Source organism: Ciconia boyciana, chromosome 9 (genome assembly GCF_034638445.1).
Source record: "Ciconia boyciana chromosome 9, ASM3463844v1, whole genome shotgun sequence".
NCBI classification, from domain to species: Eukaryota; Metazoa; Chordata; class Aves; order Ciconiiformes; family Ciconiidae; genus Ciconia; species Ciconia boyciana.
The window spans coordinates 2,392,115-2,413,215 of NC_132942.1; the positions used below are offsets into that span (position 1 = coordinate 2,392,115).

General features: G+C 40.9%; 1 protein-coding gene across 13 annotated transcripts in view; it reads left to right on the plus strand.

Moving 5' to 3' along the window:
* Positions 1–19,214, plus strand: part of P4HA2 (prolyl 4-hydroxylase subunit alpha 2) — a 31,667-nt gene extending 12,453 nt beyond the window's left edge. For 3 of the 13 annotated variants that reach the window (XM_072872440.1, XM_072872442.1, XM_072872443.1), the window contains exons 4-18: positions 671–822; positions 2,385–2,522; positions 3,791–4,030; positions 5,794–6,005; positions 6,802–6,978; positions 10,921–10,991; positions 11,226–11,325; positions 12,506–12,559; positions 15,018–15,077; positions 15,146–15,211; positions 16,154–16,226; positions 16,407–16,432; positions 17,361–17,429; positions 17,885–17,981; positions 18,710–19,214. In XM_072872440.1, the coding sequence (XP_072728541.1) occupies positions 671–822; positions 2,385–2,522; positions 3,791–4,030; positions 5,794–6,005; positions 6,802–6,978; positions 10,921–10,991; positions 11,226–11,325; positions 12,506–12,559; positions 15,018–15,077; positions 15,146–15,211; positions 16,154–16,226; positions 16,407–16,432; positions 17,361–17,429; positions 17,885–17,981; positions 18,710–18,780 (1,606 nt within the window). In that variant the 3' untranslated portion in view covers positions 18,781–19,214. Of the gene's footprint in view, positions 1–670; positions 823–2,384; positions 2,523–3,790; positions 4,031–5,793; positions 6,006–6,801; positions 6,979–10,920; positions 10,992–11,225; positions 11,326–12,505; positions 12,560–15,017; positions 15,078–15,145; positions 15,212–16,153; positions 16,227–16,406; positions 16,433–17,360; positions 17,430–17,884; positions 17,982–18,709 lie in introns of those variants that run through there. The other 10 variants (XM_072872445.1, XM_072872444.1, XR_012044111.1 and 7 more) reach the window with 10 other exon arrangements.
* Positions 19,215–21,101: the final 1,887 nt, after the last annotated feature.

Sequence of the window (21,101 nt, forward strand, 5' to 3'; positions counted from 1 at the left end):
TCTCAGCAGAGTGTTTTCTTCCTATTGAGTACTGAGAGGAACACACAGCTGGACCAGATGTTTGTTTTAAGGGGTAAGATGAAGGGCAACAGAAGAAATTCTCACTGTAGCATCAGCAATGTAGTTGGCAGTTCAAATGTACTGTAACACAGAGGGTGACGTTCCCACTACTGCTTTGGAGCTGACCGGCGATGCAATCTAGGTGACTGACAGCACTGCCACTGCGCTGTCTGAGGGTTTCCAGTCTGAAAATGAAAGCTTATGGTTTAGTTTCCATACAGCTAAAAAGCTCTTGGGGTTTTATTTATGCTTATATTTTTACAAAGATAGATAAATGATACTCACAGTGATCGTGTGCTATATCTCATTGTTTTCTGAAGTGCAGTACGCTGAAAATTGATGGCTAAGACTCATTGCAAGTGAGATGCATGCCCACTTTAGTAAGCTTTAAAATAGTCAGCAGGGAAACAAATGCCTTTTAAAAGAAAAGGACGATTGTAATTAAAATCAGTTTTACTTCACTTTATCCTTGTGAAGTTGAAAGCTTGAAAGCTAGTTATGATGGCGAAAGCAGCAATAAATTGATTCTAGCTGTGTAATTAGGGTGACTTAAGAAAAGACATGCATTCATAAATTATTCTCAGACTGAGACATACACTTCTTGTTCCAGCTGGGCTGAAAAAATGGATGTACTGACTAGCAAATCAACCTCTGATCCAGAAGGGTATCTGGCACATCCTGTAAATGCATATAAGCTGGTGAAGCGTTTAAATACTGACTGGCTGGAATTGGAAAACCTGGTTCTTCAGGATACAACAAATGGTAAGGAGTTACAGGGGAGAAGATACTAGTAGGAGCTGGCCTTAAACACAGTTGCTTATCCTCCTTGTATTCTGGAAAGCTGCAAACTCAGTTATGGTTTAAATATTATTGTCAAGTTTGTTTGAAACTTAAACTAATGACTGGCCTCTTGTTTACTGCTTATGCAAGTAAGTGAACCTTGCCACTGAAACATCTGTCAAGACTCAAAGAAACTGTTATCTGTCTTAGGCCTCTTACATTTTGTTTGGCTTGTGCTGTTTGGGGCAGAGGGGAGAATAGGATATACTGAAGTGGTCAGCTGTATTGGCAGCTATTGTTTTACACCTAGTCTTGAGCTTTATGTTCCTTTATATAAAGACTTGCTCATCTGCTTTCCCACTCGGCTGCTGCTGTTGGCGATCATTGTTTTTTTTGACCATGTTGATCAGTAGATAAGACTTAAGAATCAAAATGAGACCCATACTGAACTGGTGAAGGAATTCATATCAGCCCCAGCATTAACAGTTGGCAGATGTTGTAGTCAGTCTGGTGATAACAGGATCATATACCATTACTATCTGTAAACCTATCCTATATGAAATGTTTCCAGTACTAATCTTTGCTTTTGCATCATATTGTCAAAGTGTCTGCCTGAATTTGCTTCCATAGCTTTTCTTTTTTTTAAATGCGGGTTTATTTTTACTGGACTCCTTAAAAGTAAAGGAGAAGAGGTGATGTTTTTCAGGCAGAACACTGCATGTTTTCCCTTTTTACTCTGCATATGCTAAAGTTTAGGTACTTGGAAGTTTTTTCCAGCCAAGATTTTTATTGCCTTTTGGAATAGTCATCCTAGATGGAAATAAAATACTCAATTTTATTGAGTATTTCTGTCACTAATTCTTTTTCTAAAGGCTTCCTTTTCCAGTTCTCCTTGCTTCATGACTAGAAATGGCTGGGTTGTTTTCCTTCAGTTGATTGCCCCCGCTTCTGCCCAACCAACCTGCTGTACAGCCTTGATATATTTATGTAGTGCATTTAATTTTATTCCTACACGTCACCTGTTTTTACTTGTTAGGTTTAAAAGCCTCTTACTGAGTAAGGTCCTACCCCTACTTAGGGGATCCTGGATCAGGCTCTCTGTCCCTTGAGCTGAGATTTGGAAAGCTCTCGTGGTTTTACAGGTTGGAGGACAGAGTCTGAAATCATTGTCCAGTACTATGATCTGCAGTTGTCTGTGTGGATATTGCAAGAGAACTGATGAAAGCTATTAAGTTTTCACGCTAGAAGGAGACATTACAGGAGAATGAAGATCATCAGATTCACATTGTACTTTAGTAATAGTGTGGCACAAGAAAACAGAGGGGTTTAGTTGTTTATCCTTTATCTTTTGCTTGTAAGCTGTATTTCTTAAAATGAGACAGAAAACAATGTTTTTGGAACTTGAGAGCCTAATAAGAGGCTTTAAACCTGGATTATTTGAATCTCAATTCCCCAAACAAAGCAGATGTTTCCTCTTCTGTCTTAATCTAGTACTGATATTTATTCAAACTCAGGAAGTAACGTCTTTCCCTTTTATTGCAAAGGCTTTATTGCAAATCTTACAATTCAGCGTCAGTTTTTTCCAACTGAAGAAGATGAGACTGGAGCTGCGAAGGCTCTGATGCGCCTGCAGGACACGTACAAACTGGATCCTGAAACTCTCTCTCGAGGAAACTTACCAGGTAAGTGCACAAAGGTCTCCTCTGCTTTAAAAGGAAGGAAGTGGTGGCATCCTTAAACTCTCTCCAAAAGTCCTTTTTCAGTAGTGAGGAAGAACCATGGTGCTGGAAGTCCATGCGGCTTAGATGCTTGAGGGTGTATCTACTTCAGCACTTTGAGAACAACCTTGAGGTTGTTCCCACCTAAGCCAAGGCACCATGGTCTGCAGTGACCAGCTCAAGTAGCATTTTTTTAATTAGTATTGCTTTAAAAGAAAATGCTGATTTTTATAATCGCTATACCAAAACACCAAAGGACGACATACTTTCTTGTGCTGGTTACTGTGTAAGCAAATACCATGGGTACTTCCTGTCCCCAATAACTAACACACCGAGGGAAGGAGCTGCTCTGTAATTCATTGCTCTGATGGCTCTTAAAAAGCTTGTCTCTGTTCTTGTTTGCTATGGTCTTCCAGTGAGCCTTTGGTTGAATCACTTTGCTGCTGTTCTTTCTGTGAAATGGGGACTAACAGCTTTTGCCATAGAGAGATGTTTTGGAAAGTACATAGATATATTGGGATGCTTCAGTGTTTTGGCAGCTGAGTTCTGATAAATGTTTGTTGCTGCTGCTTATGAGAGACTTACTGAAACAGGTTATGGTTGCTAGCAACACACTGTTTACAAACTGAATAGGCTTCATTAGAGTGTGGGTAGATAAGCTGACAAAACAGTTTTAGTCGTTACGTGTAGGTTATTAACAATGAACTTAATTTTAAGTCTTATCTGCCGAGCTGGAGCAACCAGAAATCAGTGCCCAGTTACAGTCAAATGGGTACCCAGTTTGTCTGAACAACAATCAGCTTCCTTATGCACAAATATACATCTCCAGTAAAGAGCAAACAAGCTAGCTCTGCATATATATAGTCAGGCTTCTCTGATCATCTAACAGTGTTAATTTGTAGGTTAGGTAAAATCTGTTAAGCTGTTAGTCTGCTCTGCCTTTGTCTACAACAGAAAATGCAATAGCTTAACACTAATTTCTATGTTAAGCTTCTCTTGGTTTCCAAAGGAATTAATGCCACAGAATTATGGTGGAATGTAATCTTGAATTCTGAAGGTGGTACAGAATCTAAAGTATTGGTACAGAACCTAAAGCATTGTCAAACCATTGTCTTTTAGAAGCCTTTTTGGATGATAGAAGCATGTATTTACAGATATGCCTCAATGCCCCCTGTATTTGAAGGCGAAGATGGTTTTGTGTGGAATGCTTAAAGCTATCTTTCCGTTTTTAGGAACAAAATATAGATCCACTTTGACAGTAGGTGACTGCTTTGGTATGGGGAAGACTGCTTACAATGATGGAGACTACTATCACACAGTACTCTGGATGGAACAAGCCTTAAAACAACACGATGAGGGGGAGGATACAACAGTCAGCAAAGTGGAGATCCTAGATTATCTCAGCTATGCTGTTTTCCAGTTTGGGGATTTACACAGAGCCATGGAGCTTACCAGACGTCTGATATCCCTTGGTAAGAACAAAAAACCTGCTATTCTAGTGCTGGGGAGTGTTGCCAGCAACAGAGCCAAGAACAGTCATGGCCCATACATATTGGTGAGCTGACGGGAAGGATATCCTGTCAGATGACTTGTAGTAAACATAGGTCCTGGAAAAAAACCCCCAGTCTTATACATGAAGTATCTTTAACAAGCTATCTTATAATCTGTGCTGTTATTACCCAAAGACCAAATGTGTGTCTGACTGCAGGACCTGTGTGCTTTGCTTCAGTGTACTGAGATGTTGTGTTTGGTACTGGTTAAAGCCAGGGTTGTCTCAAGCGGAGATCAGGGCTACCATGGACTTAGGCAGAGTGCTGTATCTTCTGTAAAGTCCTACTGACTTCACATATTCCTCTTTATTCCTCAGTGCAGATACTCTTTGATGCTAGAAGAATACTTTGCCTGAGATCTTAAAGTATTTATTTCTGAATATTCAGAACAGATTTGAGTTTCTTAAAACCTCCTTTTATCTCTGGTCTGTTTCTAGCTTTCTCTTGAGTAAGCAAATAAGCATTGCTTCCTAAACAACTTTGCCTACTTCCTGCATTGGAAAGGTTTGTCCTCTCCAATTAGAATTAACATCTACTGTGTTATGTATTTGTATATATTTTTTTTTAATCAGCTGTGGTTCTTAATTTACATGTTAGCTGTATCCTGAGAGTGGGTGAAGCCTTTCTCTTGGAAAATATGTATCAGTCCAATTTCTGCAGACACTGGAATTCATAGATTAAAATTTGTGAGAATATGAATATGTATTGAATCTAGCTCCCTCTAAAATAATAGGGTTTAGCACTGATAGCAGAGTGCAAATCCTTATCAGCACCAAACAGTGGAACAGACTTGGCAGTCCTCTTGGGGAGCAGCAGCTTGCTTTGCTCTGGGCTTGACTTCCTTATCTGGCCACTATTAGCCTATGCTCTAATGAGTGGTTAATACTTCTGTGGCCTTCTGGGTTGGTTAAATAAGAGAAACAATAAGCTTGGGAGGGTCAGAAGGGGAAGAAAGTGTTCTAGGTGTTAGTGTCCAGAAACACTTCCTGGTGAACAGGGAATTGTTCCTTCTTAGTTATGCTGGGTAAAGATCTATTGATGATGCTTATTGATTCATACCAACATCATTAATAAATCACTAATGATAGGTCTAATGATGCTAGTGACCCAGGATACCTCCCATAGAAACTTGTTATAAACATCTAGAGATGGATGCTGTAGGTGGGCTGTTAAGTGGTAACGCATACCTCTGAGCTTCCCGACTTTGGAAGGTCTTTGGGACTGCGTGTGCGGCTGGGACCCCACTGCAGTCCTTGGTTAAAGCATGCTTGTGCAGTGCGGATGAGAGGCATGGTGGAGAGGAGGGGTGCAACCAGTAGAGTAGCTTGATCTCTGCTGATGAGCTCTGATCTGCTATCTTGGGTAGAACTGGGCAGAAAAGTTGAGAGAAAAGGAGGGATCAAAAACTCCCACTCTTTTTTTTTTTTTTTTTTTCCCCTTGGAATACAAGTTTTGTGATAGGTCCTTCCAGAAAAGATTATTTTGCAGACTGTACCTACCTCCCCTTTGCAAAGACAGAAACTTCCCAGTGCTGGCTTTCAGTGCAGACTGGAGCCAATTCTTTGGTTGCCAACTAATGCTTTAAGAAGGGGAGAATTATTGCTGTCTCAACACAGACTTGTTTGTATTAACAGTTTCTGAGATTGCATAAATCACTGGTTCTGTCTGTTTTTCTCCCAATGAAGACAGTACTCATGAGAGAGCAGGCAGTAATCTGCGGTACTTTGAGAAGTTGCTGGAGAAGGAGAGAGAGGAGAAGGAGAAAGAGAAGTCAATAAACACGACCATGACAACGACAGAACCAGTGGTGCAAAGTGGTGCCTATGAGAGGCCCCTTGACTACTTGCCGGAGCGTGATATCTATGAGGCCCTTTGCAGAGGTGAAGGGGTAAAAATGGTAAGAGAAAGGCAAGAATTTCCTGACTATGCTGCCTTTGCATAAGGGTGATCAAGCTTGGTGGGACATGTTAAGCTTTGCATTCTGTGAAGCTGGTTTTTTTTAAGAAAAAACTAAATGTAGTTCTGTCCAGGCTGAGATTTGTGCCTTATGTCTTGGCCTCTTTAGCTGTTAATCCTAGACAGAAAAACAGCTCTCAACTGTACCTCTTAAAGGTTGTTGAAAATTGATTCTCCTCAATTGGTCTACTCAGCCATTTCAAATGCCAGCTGTACAGATATACTAGGAGGCTTTTTCCACTGAGAACTGGTTATGCTTTGCCACGCTTAAGAAGGAATCACGTTATTCCTTCTCTTTTGCCTCTTAAAGACATGTCCTTCTGGGGTGACTATTTTGACCAACCAGTCTCCAGTACCTCTCAACAGACATAGCTTTAATTCTCAGTGCAGGGAAAGGAATCAATGTATTCCATCTGCATAGTCTTAATTATAAGAACCAGACTTTTTTTTACAGCTTGCTGTTTGTGTAGTTATTTGCTTAATCTGTAACCTATTATGATTTAATTCTCCTGAAGGTTAGTGTTTCAGATGTTGCTCAGTGGTATCTTGAGTGGCATATGTTGTTTTTTATTTGCAGTAAATTGCAGAATCACCCATGCTTACCTCTTAAATTTGCTAGTCAGCTGACGGCTTTTACAGCGTTTGCAGAATGAAACTCATTTTCTTTTTTGTCTTGCCTGTTTTAAGTTCATGAAAAGTGGTTGAGCAAACAATGTTTTGTTTGGCATTTGTTTCAGACACCTCGAAGACAGAAAAGGCTGTTTTGTAGGTACCATGATGGAAACAGAAACCCTCATCTGCTCATAGCTCCCTTTAAGGAAGAAGACGAATGGGACAGCCCTCATATTGTACGATACTATGATGTCATGTCTGATGAAGAAATTGAGAAAATCAAACAACTAGCTAAGCCAAGGGTAAGTTTCCCCTCTTCCATCTCACTAATGACTGGCAATTCCGTGCTTTAATCTCTGTTAGCAAAGACTAGGCAAAGGATTTGAAAGATCTGGTTTCATACTACAGATGATAGGCTCACAACTGCAGTGTAAGGGGAACGATTTCGAAACTGCCTGGTGATGTAGGACCATAAAGCCCAGGCTCCTGAAGGTACTTATGCATTGTTGCACTTAATTATGCAAAGTTCTCAGTCAGTGGCATAGAAACCTTTTAGGAAACTAGGGACTAGACCTGAAAAGCTAGATGAGTGACTGCCTTACAGTGATAGGAGTAGGTGTCCAATATACCTTAAGTCTGCCTTTTGAAATGGAGCCGAACTTCAAAACAAAATTTAAAAAGCCCAAATCCCAACAGAAATGGGAAGAAACAATGTTTGTTTGTTTTTTCTTTTTAAGCTGTGCTAGAAGACTATCTAGAGTTTTGGTGTTTTGCTTTGGGTAACCTGGAATCCACTGCTGCTGTGTTAAACCATAGTCTAGACCTGCACAGAGGCAGGTACTTTAGATACCATGGTGCACCCACAAGTGGAACTGCAGTGTTGTCCTGAAGCCGCACACAGCTCATGGGGAATAATGTGATACAGCTAACACAAAGTGGAGAAAAAATCATTTGTGCTCTCAAGTAATTCCCAATCTGGGACTTGGGAAGGACGGAGTACTGTAAGGATGAATGCACAACGCAGTTGTTCTCCCAGAGCACTTTAGATCTGACTTTTCAACCCAGATAGCTGTCTGTTGGGCAGCAGAGAAACAGATGCGACAGCTTCAGTATGCTAACTATAGATCCAATGCAAAGGCAGCAGCTTTGAGTGGGAACCTTAGTTTTGATGCAATACCTGTTACCTGTGGTGTGAATTCTAGTGACTCTGCACACAATAAAAAAGCAGCTACCTAATGCAAAGCTAGGAATTATCTTGTCTGATTTTTCTGGAGGTAGAATTTCCTGTCTGTTTCCTTTCTGGCAAAAAAAGTATGGCAGTGTGCGGTCAGTCGTAGATGCTACAGCTTTCTTTTCTGTCAGGTCTGGCAAGCATGTAAAACTAAACACTTCTATTTTTATAGATGAATGGTTCATCTATAAATTTAGCATTCTTCTAGCTACTGCTATGAAGTGTGGTACTAAAATTCCAGTCAAGAATTACCTTTCTGTATGTAGTTCTAAATGTAAACAGTTAGAAACAGATTGAGAAACTGATGCTTCCTAAGAGCATTAATAATTTGGGATTTTTGTGACTACCAGCCAGCTGTGGGAGCGTTGGCAGAACACTCCTGTCTTGATGAGGACCCTCACCTCCATAAATGGAGACTTTTTCCTATTACATCATACTATAAAACTTCAAGAGCTTCAGATAAAATGGGAACATTCAAATAAAGCGTATAGTTTAATCTATTTTATCAAATTAAGCAAATTCTAAATAAGGCAGCTATTAATTTTTTTGTTTGGTTTTCTCTTTTTGTTCAAAGTTTTTGTGGAGAGTCTTAAGTCTTGCTCACTGAGTTTTGCTTATATTACTAATGTCAGAGGAATTCTTCATATAGCCTATGAAGTGTAGAACTGGGATCAGTCCCTGTAAGAGTAGGTAAATATTGTAGTCTTAAGATTCAGATTAAAGTTTTCAATTTAAAAAAAGGCAATCATTTTCTTAAAACTTGTTTTTTCTAAATCTGCCTGTAGCTCAGCTGCAGGAATAGATTTAAATTCTGCAGTACTACTGAAAGAATGGAAAATGCAAGTCCTGTGATGAGATGGTCCTGAATAAATATAGCTTAATTTCAGTCAGGAAATTTTAGTTAGTAATCGTGGAAGCTTTCAGACAGAACTCTGAAGTAGTATGTTAGTTTTGGGCTCAGAAAGACAAGCATTTCCTTTGTTCTAAAATGCATTTGCAAGAAACTTCTACTTTTGGGTCCGAGCACTTTAACATTATCTGCAGTTTACACTTGCCAATATTTTTTGTTTTGTAGAGAAACAACATCTGTACGTGATTGAGAGTAACTGTATTCAAGTTGGTTTTCATGCTTGTTTTGCAAAATGCAATCACTTACTCCAGTTCCAAAAAGTAGTTCCAACTTGTCAGGCAATACATCAGAGCTGACTGGGAAGGGTCATGAAAATTCTTAACTTTATTGGTGTGGGTAGTATCGGGACAGGTCTGCCATGAAAGTAGGAGAACCTTGTTCCCAAAATTCTGGATGTTATCTGCAATACAGGCATGCCTGAACAGGCAAAAATATGGCATGGAGGGGGTGGACACATGAATATCTTTCAACTCAGTGCTATAGGATTTCAGCAATATAGAATTTCAGAAGGAAAAGCCAATGGAGTGCATGCTAAGCTGAACACAGACTCTAAGAGGAAGGCTGGCTGAAGCTTCTGACCAGTCCAGTGTGTGATGATGAATCATCTCTTGTGATGAAGCCCAGCAAATGCCTATTATAAGGCTGCTTTCTCCACCCTGAGAGAGGAAGCCTCACTGTCAGTTGGCTATACCAAGTGAGGTATAGATTGTATGTCTTAAATGAAGAAGCCTGCCTATCAGAAAGAGAAGAGGAGATACGGAATAATGTGAATGTAGGCAGGCTTATTTTAGTTCTGATTTATTTAGATCAAATGCTAGGTGCAGAAATCAAGCAATCAAGCAGAAATACAAGCTTCAAAATGGCAGTGGAATGAAAAGCTTGGGAAGCTAAATTATACCCTAAAAGCTATGCTCCGTTGTACGAGTGAAGAACAACATTCAGTCAGCCTGGCTCTTCTGTTATGATTTATGCAGGAGAAATCTGGAACAAAATAACAGTGACTCAGAATTACAGGAACAGCTGTGCCAAGAACTCTTGTATAGGGACAAGACAGCTGACATGGATTGTAAAGCTGGCTGGAGACTTAATGGAGGAAAAATGAAGGAAATAATGACTGCATGCGCTGAAGAAAATGCAAATAAAAAGGCTTTCTGTGACCTATAATTAAGTGGAAGGAAGGAGGCACGATTTAAAGTGTTTGTGGTTTGCAGGAGTTAAATTTAGATGTGGTCTGAGTTTACAGTCAAAGAAAGGAGTGTCCCAGTTCTTCTCAGTTGCAGGTATAAAACCAAAGTGACCTGTTGTGTTACGCTAGCAGTAGTCTAGTGTTTTGTCACAGCAAATATGATCAGTTTTGTCAAGTTCCAAATTTTTCCTACAAATATGGTGATGTGGCCTAACGGTGGTGATGCATTACTCGCTGGTTAAAATGTATAGGTGAACTGTGCTTTTGCAGCATTACCTTCATAATGTAGTAACATTATCTCAAACCGTCTCTGTGAATCAGATGTTCCAGGCATCTTCCAACTGGAAAATCTGAGCATGGTAATGTTGAGAGTTGCCCTCAGGAGTTTTCTACCATTGTGGATTTGCCTGCCCCATAATTTGTAACTCATTCTGTAAAAGTGTTCACTTCTTATTTTTCACCTAAGAATGAGGTTAGGTTTTTCAGTCCACATGAGGAGCAGGCTGTTTAAATTTATGGAGTATCTAATGCTTTTCTCTTTGCCAAGAACTTGGGCTTCGTATGTTGTTAACTTTTGTTTTGTTCCCTCTTGCTAATATTGACTCCAGCTGTTTAAAAAAGTACCTTCAAAACCTGTTAAGCAAGCAGTATTTGTGGATTTAATGAATATCATGGCTTGTGCAGTCAGTCCAATTCTTTTTCCAGGACCAAATGCAGGTGATGGATTGCACTTGTGTTTCTGCGTGTACTGTTCTAACATGAAATCGGAACAAACTCTAGGTTGGAGCTATAACTTTTATCCAGTGATGTATTGAAGTTGGACAAATCAGGTGTTTATTTTGGTTAAGATGAGAGAGAATTTTTTTCTAACCTGTAGTTGATGTGTTTCTTCCCCCTTGGGCCTTTTTTTGACACAGCTGGCACGGGCCACAGTACGTGATCCCAAAACCGGTGTCCTTACAGTGGCTAGCTACAGGGTATCAAAAAGGTAAGCATAGAGAAGAGTTTAGCTTTAAGGTTTTTGTGCTTAACAGCTGTTATCTGCTACCTACAGCTGAAAAATTGAAGTGCTTTGCATGTAGCAAAAGCTTGCACAACAAATGCATGGTAGATGGCTCTTTTAGCCATCTGACTGAGGGCAGAAGAATCCTTCTGCCTTGGGAAATGGGTTGTTGTGGTTGGTATTCCAAAATAACATGTTTCAATCCTTCCCTTATCCTAGCTCGTGGTTGGAGGAGGAAGATGATCCTGTTGTGGCCAAAGTGAATCAACGAATGCAGCAGATCACAGGGTTAACAGTGAAAACAGCCGAACTATTGCAGGTTGGTACGCTTGTCTTGTTAGACTTCATCCTGGTAAAATTAGCTGCTGGTCAGGGTGGTCTGGTGCTTATGCAGATATAAACATAGGCTGGCTCTTGTCCAGTCCCTCTTAGGGGTTCTGTTGTCTGCTGACTAAGCACACGGAGTAGGTAAGGTGTTTATGGTGTGTGCAGTGTTCCCAGCTTTTGCTAGCTGTAAGGACCTGGCAGGTAGATGGTTTTTCCTTTGTGTGCCAGGCAGCGAAGGGTGGAGATATCAAAGAAATAGAAGATAACTTTGTGCAGGAATCTGTGATTTATCAGTTTGAGGGAAATGCCTGCCACTTATCTTCAAGTCTGCAAAAGTTAAACCTCCTTCCTAGTTGAACCCTTCACAGACGCAAATATCTTTCATAGTCCTGCTGTATTCTCATATGACGCCTGATCTTTGGCTGTCTGTTGGGAAGAGGAAGGAGAGTAGGAGTGGTACAGCGCTGCCAGAATAGCTGTGCCTTAGCCTGTTTACTGCTTCTCTTCCTCCATGCTCCTCGAATTCCTGTTTTAGAGCCTGATTGAAGTGCTGTTGATTATTGGATGTCCACAGAAACCAGGTAATTGTGTAGTGATCTTGGAGACGTGTTATGTGCAGCCTCAGAGTAACTAAATTGTAAGTTATGTGATCTTCAGATAAAGTAAGCAAAGTGGTGCTTTTAAGCTACTTTGAGCATTCTGTGTTCCTGGATGGGCATGTGTATGTAACAGATCATACATGTGTGACACAGAATGTAATTCTAGGTTGTGTATCTCCTAGTTTGGACGCGCATACTAGAGAACTACAAGCACTCGGCTCCCTCCTCTTTAGAGGAGGGAGCAAGAGAGTGGTAAAATTATTGCTGCTAATTCATGTTAAACAGGCTGTTGTAGTGTTAAGTAGAGTGCTGCCATTGAGAAACACTTGGTACTGAGAAATATTCTCGGTGAAACCTTTAAACTGTGAAAGGGAGAGAGCACTTAAGTTGTTTCTCATCCACATACATAATTTCTGGCAATCTAAACAGAAGTTCAATGTGCTGTAGATAACAATCGTGCCACAAAGTGCTGTTTCTCAAAGCATGGTTTGGATTTCTAAGAGCAAATGGTATCTCCTGCAGCAGTGTTTTGCAGTTCAATGGATGTTTATGCTTCCTTCTCCCATGCTGTAGGTTGCCAACTATGGAATGGGAGGGCAGTATGAGCCACACTTTGATTTTTCTAGGGTAAGATCACACTTTCAGTTATTTCTTAGTGGGGTGGGGAGGGGGGAACAGTTTATTTTGAGAGAAAACTGTTGAAACTGTTTTCTGTTAAAACACTTAATATATAGCCCTGTTGCATGTATGGATTATGACTTTTGAAAAGCCTTCGCGCTGCCTTCTCTGACGCTGAAAGTTCAAGAGAACAATGAACAAATCTGCCTGCTTATCTTTGTCACCTCGGTTCCTTGCACAGTAGAGAGACACTAAAAGATAGTCATGCAGCACTCGAATATGCTCTTTCCATTACTTCATTCAGAAACTGAGGTCTGCAAGCCCTGTGAGTCTGTGCTGTTCCGTTAGGCTTCCAAGTTCAGCAAGGTTATCCGAGTCCTCCTTTGGTGGATATTTTAAAGCACTTTGCAGGAGCTGGCTGAGGAGGAGACGACATCCCACCTCCCTTCAGAAAAGCAGCCATTATGGAAATATTCATGTGTCATAGAGCCCTTCTGACAAAACCCTTAGTGTGGCTGCAGTTATAGGGTCCAAAGAGGGTTTGGTGGGTCGGTGTTCAGGAGGGCAGTGCTACAGTGAGCAGGAGAACTGTCAGCTGGTGGGTGCCAGATCTGCAGTAGGCACTAGAGGGCTCTACCTGGCAGGTAACAGCTCTGGTTTCCTGCAAGTGGGGAGAGAAGAGGAACAGAAATTCTTAATTGTCACCCTGAAACAGTTTATGAACATGCTAATCGTACTGAAGAGCTATGGCGCCTGGGAATTTCAAATATAAAATCCATCTGATGCCTTGGTTTCCAGTAGAACCGTGGCATTGCAATGGAATCTGGCTTAATTCAGGCTGTCCCGGTGGTTTTACCTGGTAGAAGGGATTGCTGCAGCCAGAGCGCAACCCAATAATTGAGTGCAGAATTGAAGCCACCCAACTTAGCACTGTTTAAAAAAATAAAAATAAAAAAATCTTGAACTTCAACACTGTGGAAGCTCATATTCGTTAGCTTTGGCCTGTTGAGAGAATTTTCCTGTTAACTTCAAGGCTGCTTCGTTTCCTGAGTCAAGCAAATGCTCTTAAATTCTCCTCGAAGCCTTTGAACTCAAGGACCTCAGCCATCAAACTGGCCAGGGTGGACTTGACTTTTGGATTAGGCAGCTGGGGCAGAGCTCCACTTGGAACATAACCTTGGCTGCAGTCATCAGTTAAGGCAAGGCAGTCGCAGGATTTGCCATAGTTTTGGACTGGTCCTCTAGGCTCTCTGTGCATCACAGATTTCTGTATTTGAAATACAGAGATACTGCTGTGTCTCCCCACCTCCTGATCAGCCATGCAACTTTTTGTTCCCTTGCAGTTCTCATAGGGACACATTAATAATTACGTATTACAATTTTGAGATTTTACTGGTTGCTCAAAAGTTAGAGAAATCTTTTGATATTGAAGTTCAGAAATGCATGGCTGGACCTGGGTTTGGCAGTGGTGGCAGAAACCAGGGAATCCCCTATATCTCAATGCTCTTTTGTTGGCTCTTAGATGGAATTTGCATATGCGGGTGCAAAAGTCTTATTTTTTTTTATGAAGCCACTTCAGGAAAGGCCTTTTATTTCTTGAAATAGGCTTCAAGTAGATTGAACTCTAACATCTTAAGAGATGGTGGCTGTGGTTTTCCTTGCTGTTTGTTTTTTCTAATACTGATTTCTGCTTTTCTTTAAATGTTGGAGATTATTGTGTTTGTGTAGAAGAATGCACCTTTCTGTCTCCTGGCTGAAATTACTTCCTGACTATTAGCAATGTAAATAAACTTTTAATTGCATCTTTTTTGAAGGGAGGAGACCCATCGATATTCTAGATGTTCTTTCCGCTTCTAAACTGGCACCAACACAATCTCATACTTCAACAAATGAAACTCAATGTTTCCTACAGAGTAAAGACAATTTGATCTTTTTGATGTGGTCCTTAATCCTAGATAGTCAACCACCTGAAAGAAGTTCATATTGCTATTCTGCAATTTTGCTTGCTGGCAAAAAATGCATTTTCTCTTCTCATGACAGTATTTCGTTAAGTCACTGCTACATTTACGAGAATCTAATGTGTTATCTAAAGCCCACTGAAGATGAGGTTTTTTTCATGATCGCCTCAGTTGTTGACTTTGGATCAGTGCCCAGTACAGTAGTGGCCTGTTGTTAACTTTAACTTTACTTGGATAACATTTGTGCCACAGGCCCTGAAAACATTGCTTCTACTCTGCCTGAAGAATTGCTTCAGTGCTACTTCTCCTTATAGCATCTGAGTGCTCTGTGCATGCATTTATGCCCCCTGGCTGCAATTTGTAATGGCTTTAATGTTGCCCTGTATCAGTTGTCCCCTGTTTATTCCAACTCTTTAAATTGGGCTTAAGGATCTCTCTGCAGAGCTACACATATGTAGCACTAGTGTGAGCCTGTTTGGAACTTGGGTTAAAGTTGTTGTCTGTTACAGCGACCCTTTGACAGCACACTCAAATCGGAAGGAAATAGGCTAGCGACGTTTCTTAACTATGTAAGTACCTCTGTTTGTCTGCTGTCTGTGAGCTTGAAGTTTGCAGTTATTCTCATTTAATTTTATAGAAAGATGAGCCAGATGCTTTCAAGCGGTTAGGGACTGGAAATCGTGTGGCCACTTTTTTAAACTATGTAAGTATGATGATCCTTTGTGCATTGAGTGTAACTTTAGCAGCATCTTGTTTACAGCTTGTGCAGTCGATTATTTGTAGAGATTCCCTGGCACCTGGAAGTAGGGATTTCATTATTCCTGCAGCATCAGGTGCTGTCCCATCTGAGTTGACAGAATTCTGGTGGTATGTAACCTCAGAGCAGAAAATTTGAATGTAGGGCCCAGCTTCCCCTTTTGGCCACTCTACTATGAAATATTTGATTTCATTGGATTCCTGTTGGTGGGAGAGGAGAATTTGGCTTGTTTCTCAAAGGCGGGTGCTTGGGGTACTCCTCGTGGTACGCTGTTTGAGAACTTGACTATCAGCCATTTCCTGTGAGACAGTCATGTTCTTCCACCCCTGTTTGACAGCACTTGATGTTGTGGTCTGTCAGCCTCCATTTTAGCTGGTTGTCAAAGCTAGAGTTACTCTGGCATAGCTGTCGCTTCAGCAAATGGAGGAGACGTAGCTAATAGACTCGGTGCAACTGGGTTACAAATGCAGAATTGAAAAGATTCATTAGCTGCATGCGTTATACAGCCTGCAGACCATGTACACTGGAATCATAAACGTAGCTGCCACTGATGCTAGTGGCCTAATGTTTGCACAGTAGTCTTCTGACAATATTTTATCTATCAACCTATACTTACTATATCAGTAATTAGGATCACCTAATCTTCTGTGCCTAACTTCTGAGTCATACAACGTCAAATTTAAAATTCTGTGATGAAATATTTATGGCTGAGCTGGTATGTTCTGTGTGAAATGCAGCTCAAACCAGAAATACTTTCAACTTGATATGGCGGGGGAGGAAATAATCTTTGAAACAAGAATCAGAATAAGATAAGTAGCTGTGAAATAGTCTGCTGCTAAGAGGCTTTAGTTTTAAATTGTCTTTATCTGTATTTTGTTTGCTTCTCAGACTTTTGGGCAAGCCTTGATTTTTAGAGTGAATGACGTGCACCTTATTCTCTACCAGTTGTACATGGTCGAAGGTGATTTACCCTTGTATGTCCCATGTAAAACATACCATACGTGTACCAACACCCTTACTAAAAAGAGTGGTTGTGTTGCTGAGATGTAGGTATTAACTTGCAAAGTTGCATGCACGTGCTTTCTAGTTGGAAGGGGCAAAAACCTGTGCACCTATGGCATCTTATGCCCTTTTATTGTAGGTACCAAGCAGGAGGACACCAGAGTGGTAATAACATCTGCTTTAAACAGAAATCCAAGTTACAATAGAGAATGTGGGGATGTGGGCAGTTTATTAATAGTAGTTCTGCTGTTTAAATTTGGTGGGAGCTGGATCTGATTCATTTGTTTCCTTTAAATAGAATCTGATCAAAAACTCACGGAAATCAGTGGAAAGACTTTCTGGTTTTAATGGGAGTGTTTCCAGGAACTTCAGTGGGGTTTGGATCAAGTCTAGAATTTATAGTGAATCCATCGTTACTGATGAATTCAGTAGGGTTAAATTCATTCCAGTGTAGAAGGGCAAAGCATAAAGATATATGCTTTTGTTTTGAGTCACATAGCTGTACGTAGTAAAGCTTGAGATGCATAAAGCACTTGAAGTGGCATAACATCACTGGTGAACAGCATAGAAACAGTGCAGACAGTGAGGTTTTCTAATAGTTTGTATGGTTTTTGAAGTGGTTTACCAAGATGCATAAACTAAATTATGAAAATCAGTTCCAAAGACATGGTTTCAATTTATGAGGAAACATGTGGTTTAACAGACGCTTACTTGTTTTCCTAATTGGATCATAAACTGGAATGAAATTCTTGAAACTGACTTACTCTGAAGTCCTCTCCCTTATTCTAGAGTACTAGCTTATTAACACTGCAGGTACACAACTTCTTATGGCTAATTGTTTGTGCAGTAGATCATATATAATCTAGACAAAGTGCTGAACAAAAGCCTTCAGCTGAAATAAAAGCCTTCAATAGCAAGTACTGTTGCTTTTGCAGTTCGTGCTGGTTGAAGTGCGTCCTTTCCTCACCAGTGCCTCTCGTAGAGGTGCAAGTAGAAATCTCCCTGTGTTAGGGCTTGGGGCACTTTAGCGTTTGGGACTGCATGTGCAAAAAGTCTTGTAAATGGACAGAGTTTGTGGACTTTGTTTTCTCAGATGAGTGATGTAGAAGCTGGAGGAGCTACAGTTTTCCCAGATTTTGGGGCAGCAATATGGCCCAAGAAGGTAAAGTCTGTTTGTGCGGTGTTTGATTTCTGCTCTCTCCTGTTACTGTCTCTTCCTCAGTACAGTCCCACATCCATTTAAAAGTCAGCAAATGTGACAAAGTGCTGTTCATTGCAACTTGATCAACAGGCTGCTGTGCATCAAGGCAGCTGGAGCTGATCTTGCAGCCTGCAGGGCTGCTTCCTTTGTTTTACAATGTATAATGTGAACAGTTCCTGCGTAGAGCTGTTAACAAGAACATTGGTGTTCAGGTAGAACTCCTCTCTACTCTGAACATGGCTGAATTAATAGAGTGGGACTAAGGGGTTTTTTATGTGCTGTCAGCGATGGCCTATGTTAAAGTGCTTCATAAGAGCCTGCAGCTGAATTAATAGGCACTTCCCCCCACCTTACTGTAACCTGAATAATTATATTGACTAGGTTCTGACTAATCCAGATCTGATTTCACTTTTCAGGGAACAGCAGTGTTTTGGTACAATCTTTTCAGAAGTGGCGAGGGTGATTATAGAACAAGGCATGCAGCTTGTCCAGTACTAGTAGGGTGTAAATGGGGTGAGTAATACTCCTTTAGGATCAAAACCTGAAGGGAAGGCTCATGTGTATGCAAAGCTGGTGATATACTGAACCCATATAGCAGCATTTAATAACCTGGGTGTTGCCATTTTAACTACTGGAGTCATTTGGCCATAATGAAAACTCCCGCCATCAATATCATGTAGTATTGAGCAGCTACGTTGTTCAGCCGTAGCTCTTCTACTGAGTTTGTTTTGTGTTAGTGACAGCACAAAGTGTGTAAGAATGTCACTGGGTTTGTGTAGTGTCACTTGACTGGAATCAGGTCTGTTCCTACAAAGATTTGTGCATAGTTTTAGCTGCAAAAGGAGGAGGCCTCCTTGTAAGGTAAACGTGAATGTCTGGACACTGGGAATTTCTGCTAACTGCTGAAAGCTTCTCAAGCTTCATGTCATCCATTCCCATACCCACCTCCCTGAGCCTCCACGGTATTCCCCTGGAGTGCCAGAGCATACTGATCTATAAATGATACCAGACTCAGAATATACTGCTCTGTTACTGAGGGCCCCCGAATTGTGCAATTGGAAAGATCCTTTCTTCCCCAGCCCTTTGCATCTTCCTATGTCTTCCCCATTGGATGGGTAGAAAAGTATAAGCAAGGATCCTCAGACTGAAAGATGAGATTTTACTTGAAGTAACCATCTGGCTTGTGGTGATACATGCACTGGGTATGTGGTGGTAACTAATTTCACGTCCTTGTTCCACAGTTTCAAACAAATGGTTTCACGAAAGAGGAAACGAATTCTTAAGACCTTGTGGGAGAACAGAGGTTGACTGAAACCCAACCTGCTGCAAGCCTTTGTTTCTCTGTCTCCTTTTCTACTGTTGTTTGTTCCAGTTCATTTCTAAGAAATGGTCCATCTTTTTCTCCAAGAGTCCTGGCACTTTACCAAAAAAGGACAACAAAATATGTAACACCTGTGAAAGAAAGTAAATGGCATTGTACACATACTTGTGTTTTGGTTGCTGTTATTTCCATGTTCCCCCCGCCCCTGCCGTCCTCCTTTGACCTGCCTTCCGCCCTCCCAACTTTCTCCGTACTAGTGGTGCAAACAGTGCTGTGGGCGATTCAGTATGTTTGGGTGCCTGGTCTTGTGCCTTTTGTACCTCAGAAGATTTAGATGTTAAATATTTCTTTGAACCAACGGGGTTTTTTAAAGTTTTGTGTACATGTTGATTTTGTTGTATTTCTATGGATCGCAAGTTTTGAAACAAAAATAAATGTTCTTTCCATAAGGTGATTCTCTATTCTGTGTCCTTAACAGGTATATCGGTACTTGGTTTTAGGGAGCAGCGGGCCTTTACTTTTTCTGTTTGTTTGAGGGCCTGTTGCTGCTTTGCCCTTTTCCTGTAGAAAATACATCATGGTTTTGGACACTTTTATTTAAGGCTCCAGCACACGACACAGAACTGTTGCACCTTCTGCTGGAGCTGGAAAGGTTTAATTTGTGTATGGAAACTATAATGTATCCTGGGAGCAGGCAGGCTGCACATTTTGGGCCAATGGCAACTGCGACCTCAGTGTTATTACACTTATGAGAAGCCTTTCCCTGTTACATTAACTTTTCTCTTGTGGGGTGCTATCTGTTTTTGATGCAAGCATTTACAAAAATCTGAAGCCTTTCAAGACTTTCAACAGTCTTGACAACTCTTGATCCGAAAAGTAGGGGTGTCTGCTGAGGAAACACTGCATTTTTACCACAGTAACACTTGATCTGGCAGAGCGTGACACCTATGGAAGTCAGTAGGATGGCTTGCAAGCAAATCTTAATCTACTTTTGTAGACCGGAGCAGGGTTTTGTCTTGCCCTTCACACAGGCTGGGAGTAATTATGCCCGTTGAACACAGGGATTCAGATTCTCCTTTGCCTTTTTGCTTTGTTGGCTCTTGTGTAACGGCCACAAGCCCACACATGGAAGACAGTGTTGTCCACAATAGAAAGGAAATCCCATTTTTGAATTATAATTCAGAAGAAATAGCAGTTAATTGCAAAAAAATAAATGAGCAAAGTTATAGAGAAATAGACAAATGTTTCAGAAATGTAGAAACTTGCTGTTAGTACCAGACTGTTGTATCGATATGCCACTGTGCAGGGTGGATTGACTTCAGATCTCTTGGTGGCTGTTTCTGGTATGGGCATGACTTCATGGGAATATGGATGACTGCAGGTGAACTTAAAGCCAAAAATGGTACTGGTTTTACAACCGTAAGTTGTTGCTTAAAGACTAGCTTGGGTCATTGTTAATACAGCAACATATGAAACTGGCTCGACAGAGTGAAAGAAAGTTCAATGACACTGAAACATCCCGTTGCAGTCATGATTGTCGTATGACAAACACTGGTTTCCTTTGTACTTCTCCATTGCCCTATGTCGTGTGAAGACTGAATGAGCTAGAATGAGGTAATTAAAACAACTGTCAGGCAGGATTAGAAGCAATGAACCTGCTGTCCTCCTAGGAAAGGCTGGGAAGGTAGCTATAAAAATGGCAAGATTTTTTCCTAAAAGCTTTAATGACCTAGCACAGCATAGCTCAATAGTTGCTCTCGTATCTCTCTCAGCACTCCTTCACTTGCCATGAACGTTGTGGTTGTTGGCTGTCTGTTCAGAATATTTCATTGCTGACCTCTAGTTTTCTTAGTAAAATCTCTCAGCACAACATAAACTTAGGAAATAAGGAGTTTTGCTTTATAAAAAAAGCATTCAACAATGACAGCCTCACAGATGTGAAGAACTGCTGATGAGCCAAACCCACAATCTCTGGTTGGAACACTTTGGATTTCAGGGGGAGGAAGAGGAATCTACTTAGACTTTCTGTCAACGTGGTATGTTGACAGATAAAGTTCACATCAGGACTCTGGCCAAGAATCTGCACATCCCACTTCTGAAATAGTGTAGTTGCCTGGGAAATACCATTAACTGTGTTATACTGGACTTTTTAAAGCTAATTTTACTTGCTTGTTTTCTCTGGGAAAAATTCTATCCTCTTCTCTGAGGTGACTTCCGCTTTGCTTCAGTCTGTCCCTGAAGTAGGATGTGATGAGTGTGGATGCAGAACTGCTCGAATGCTAAGCTTGCTTTTGTGCTGTGTGCGGGATTCG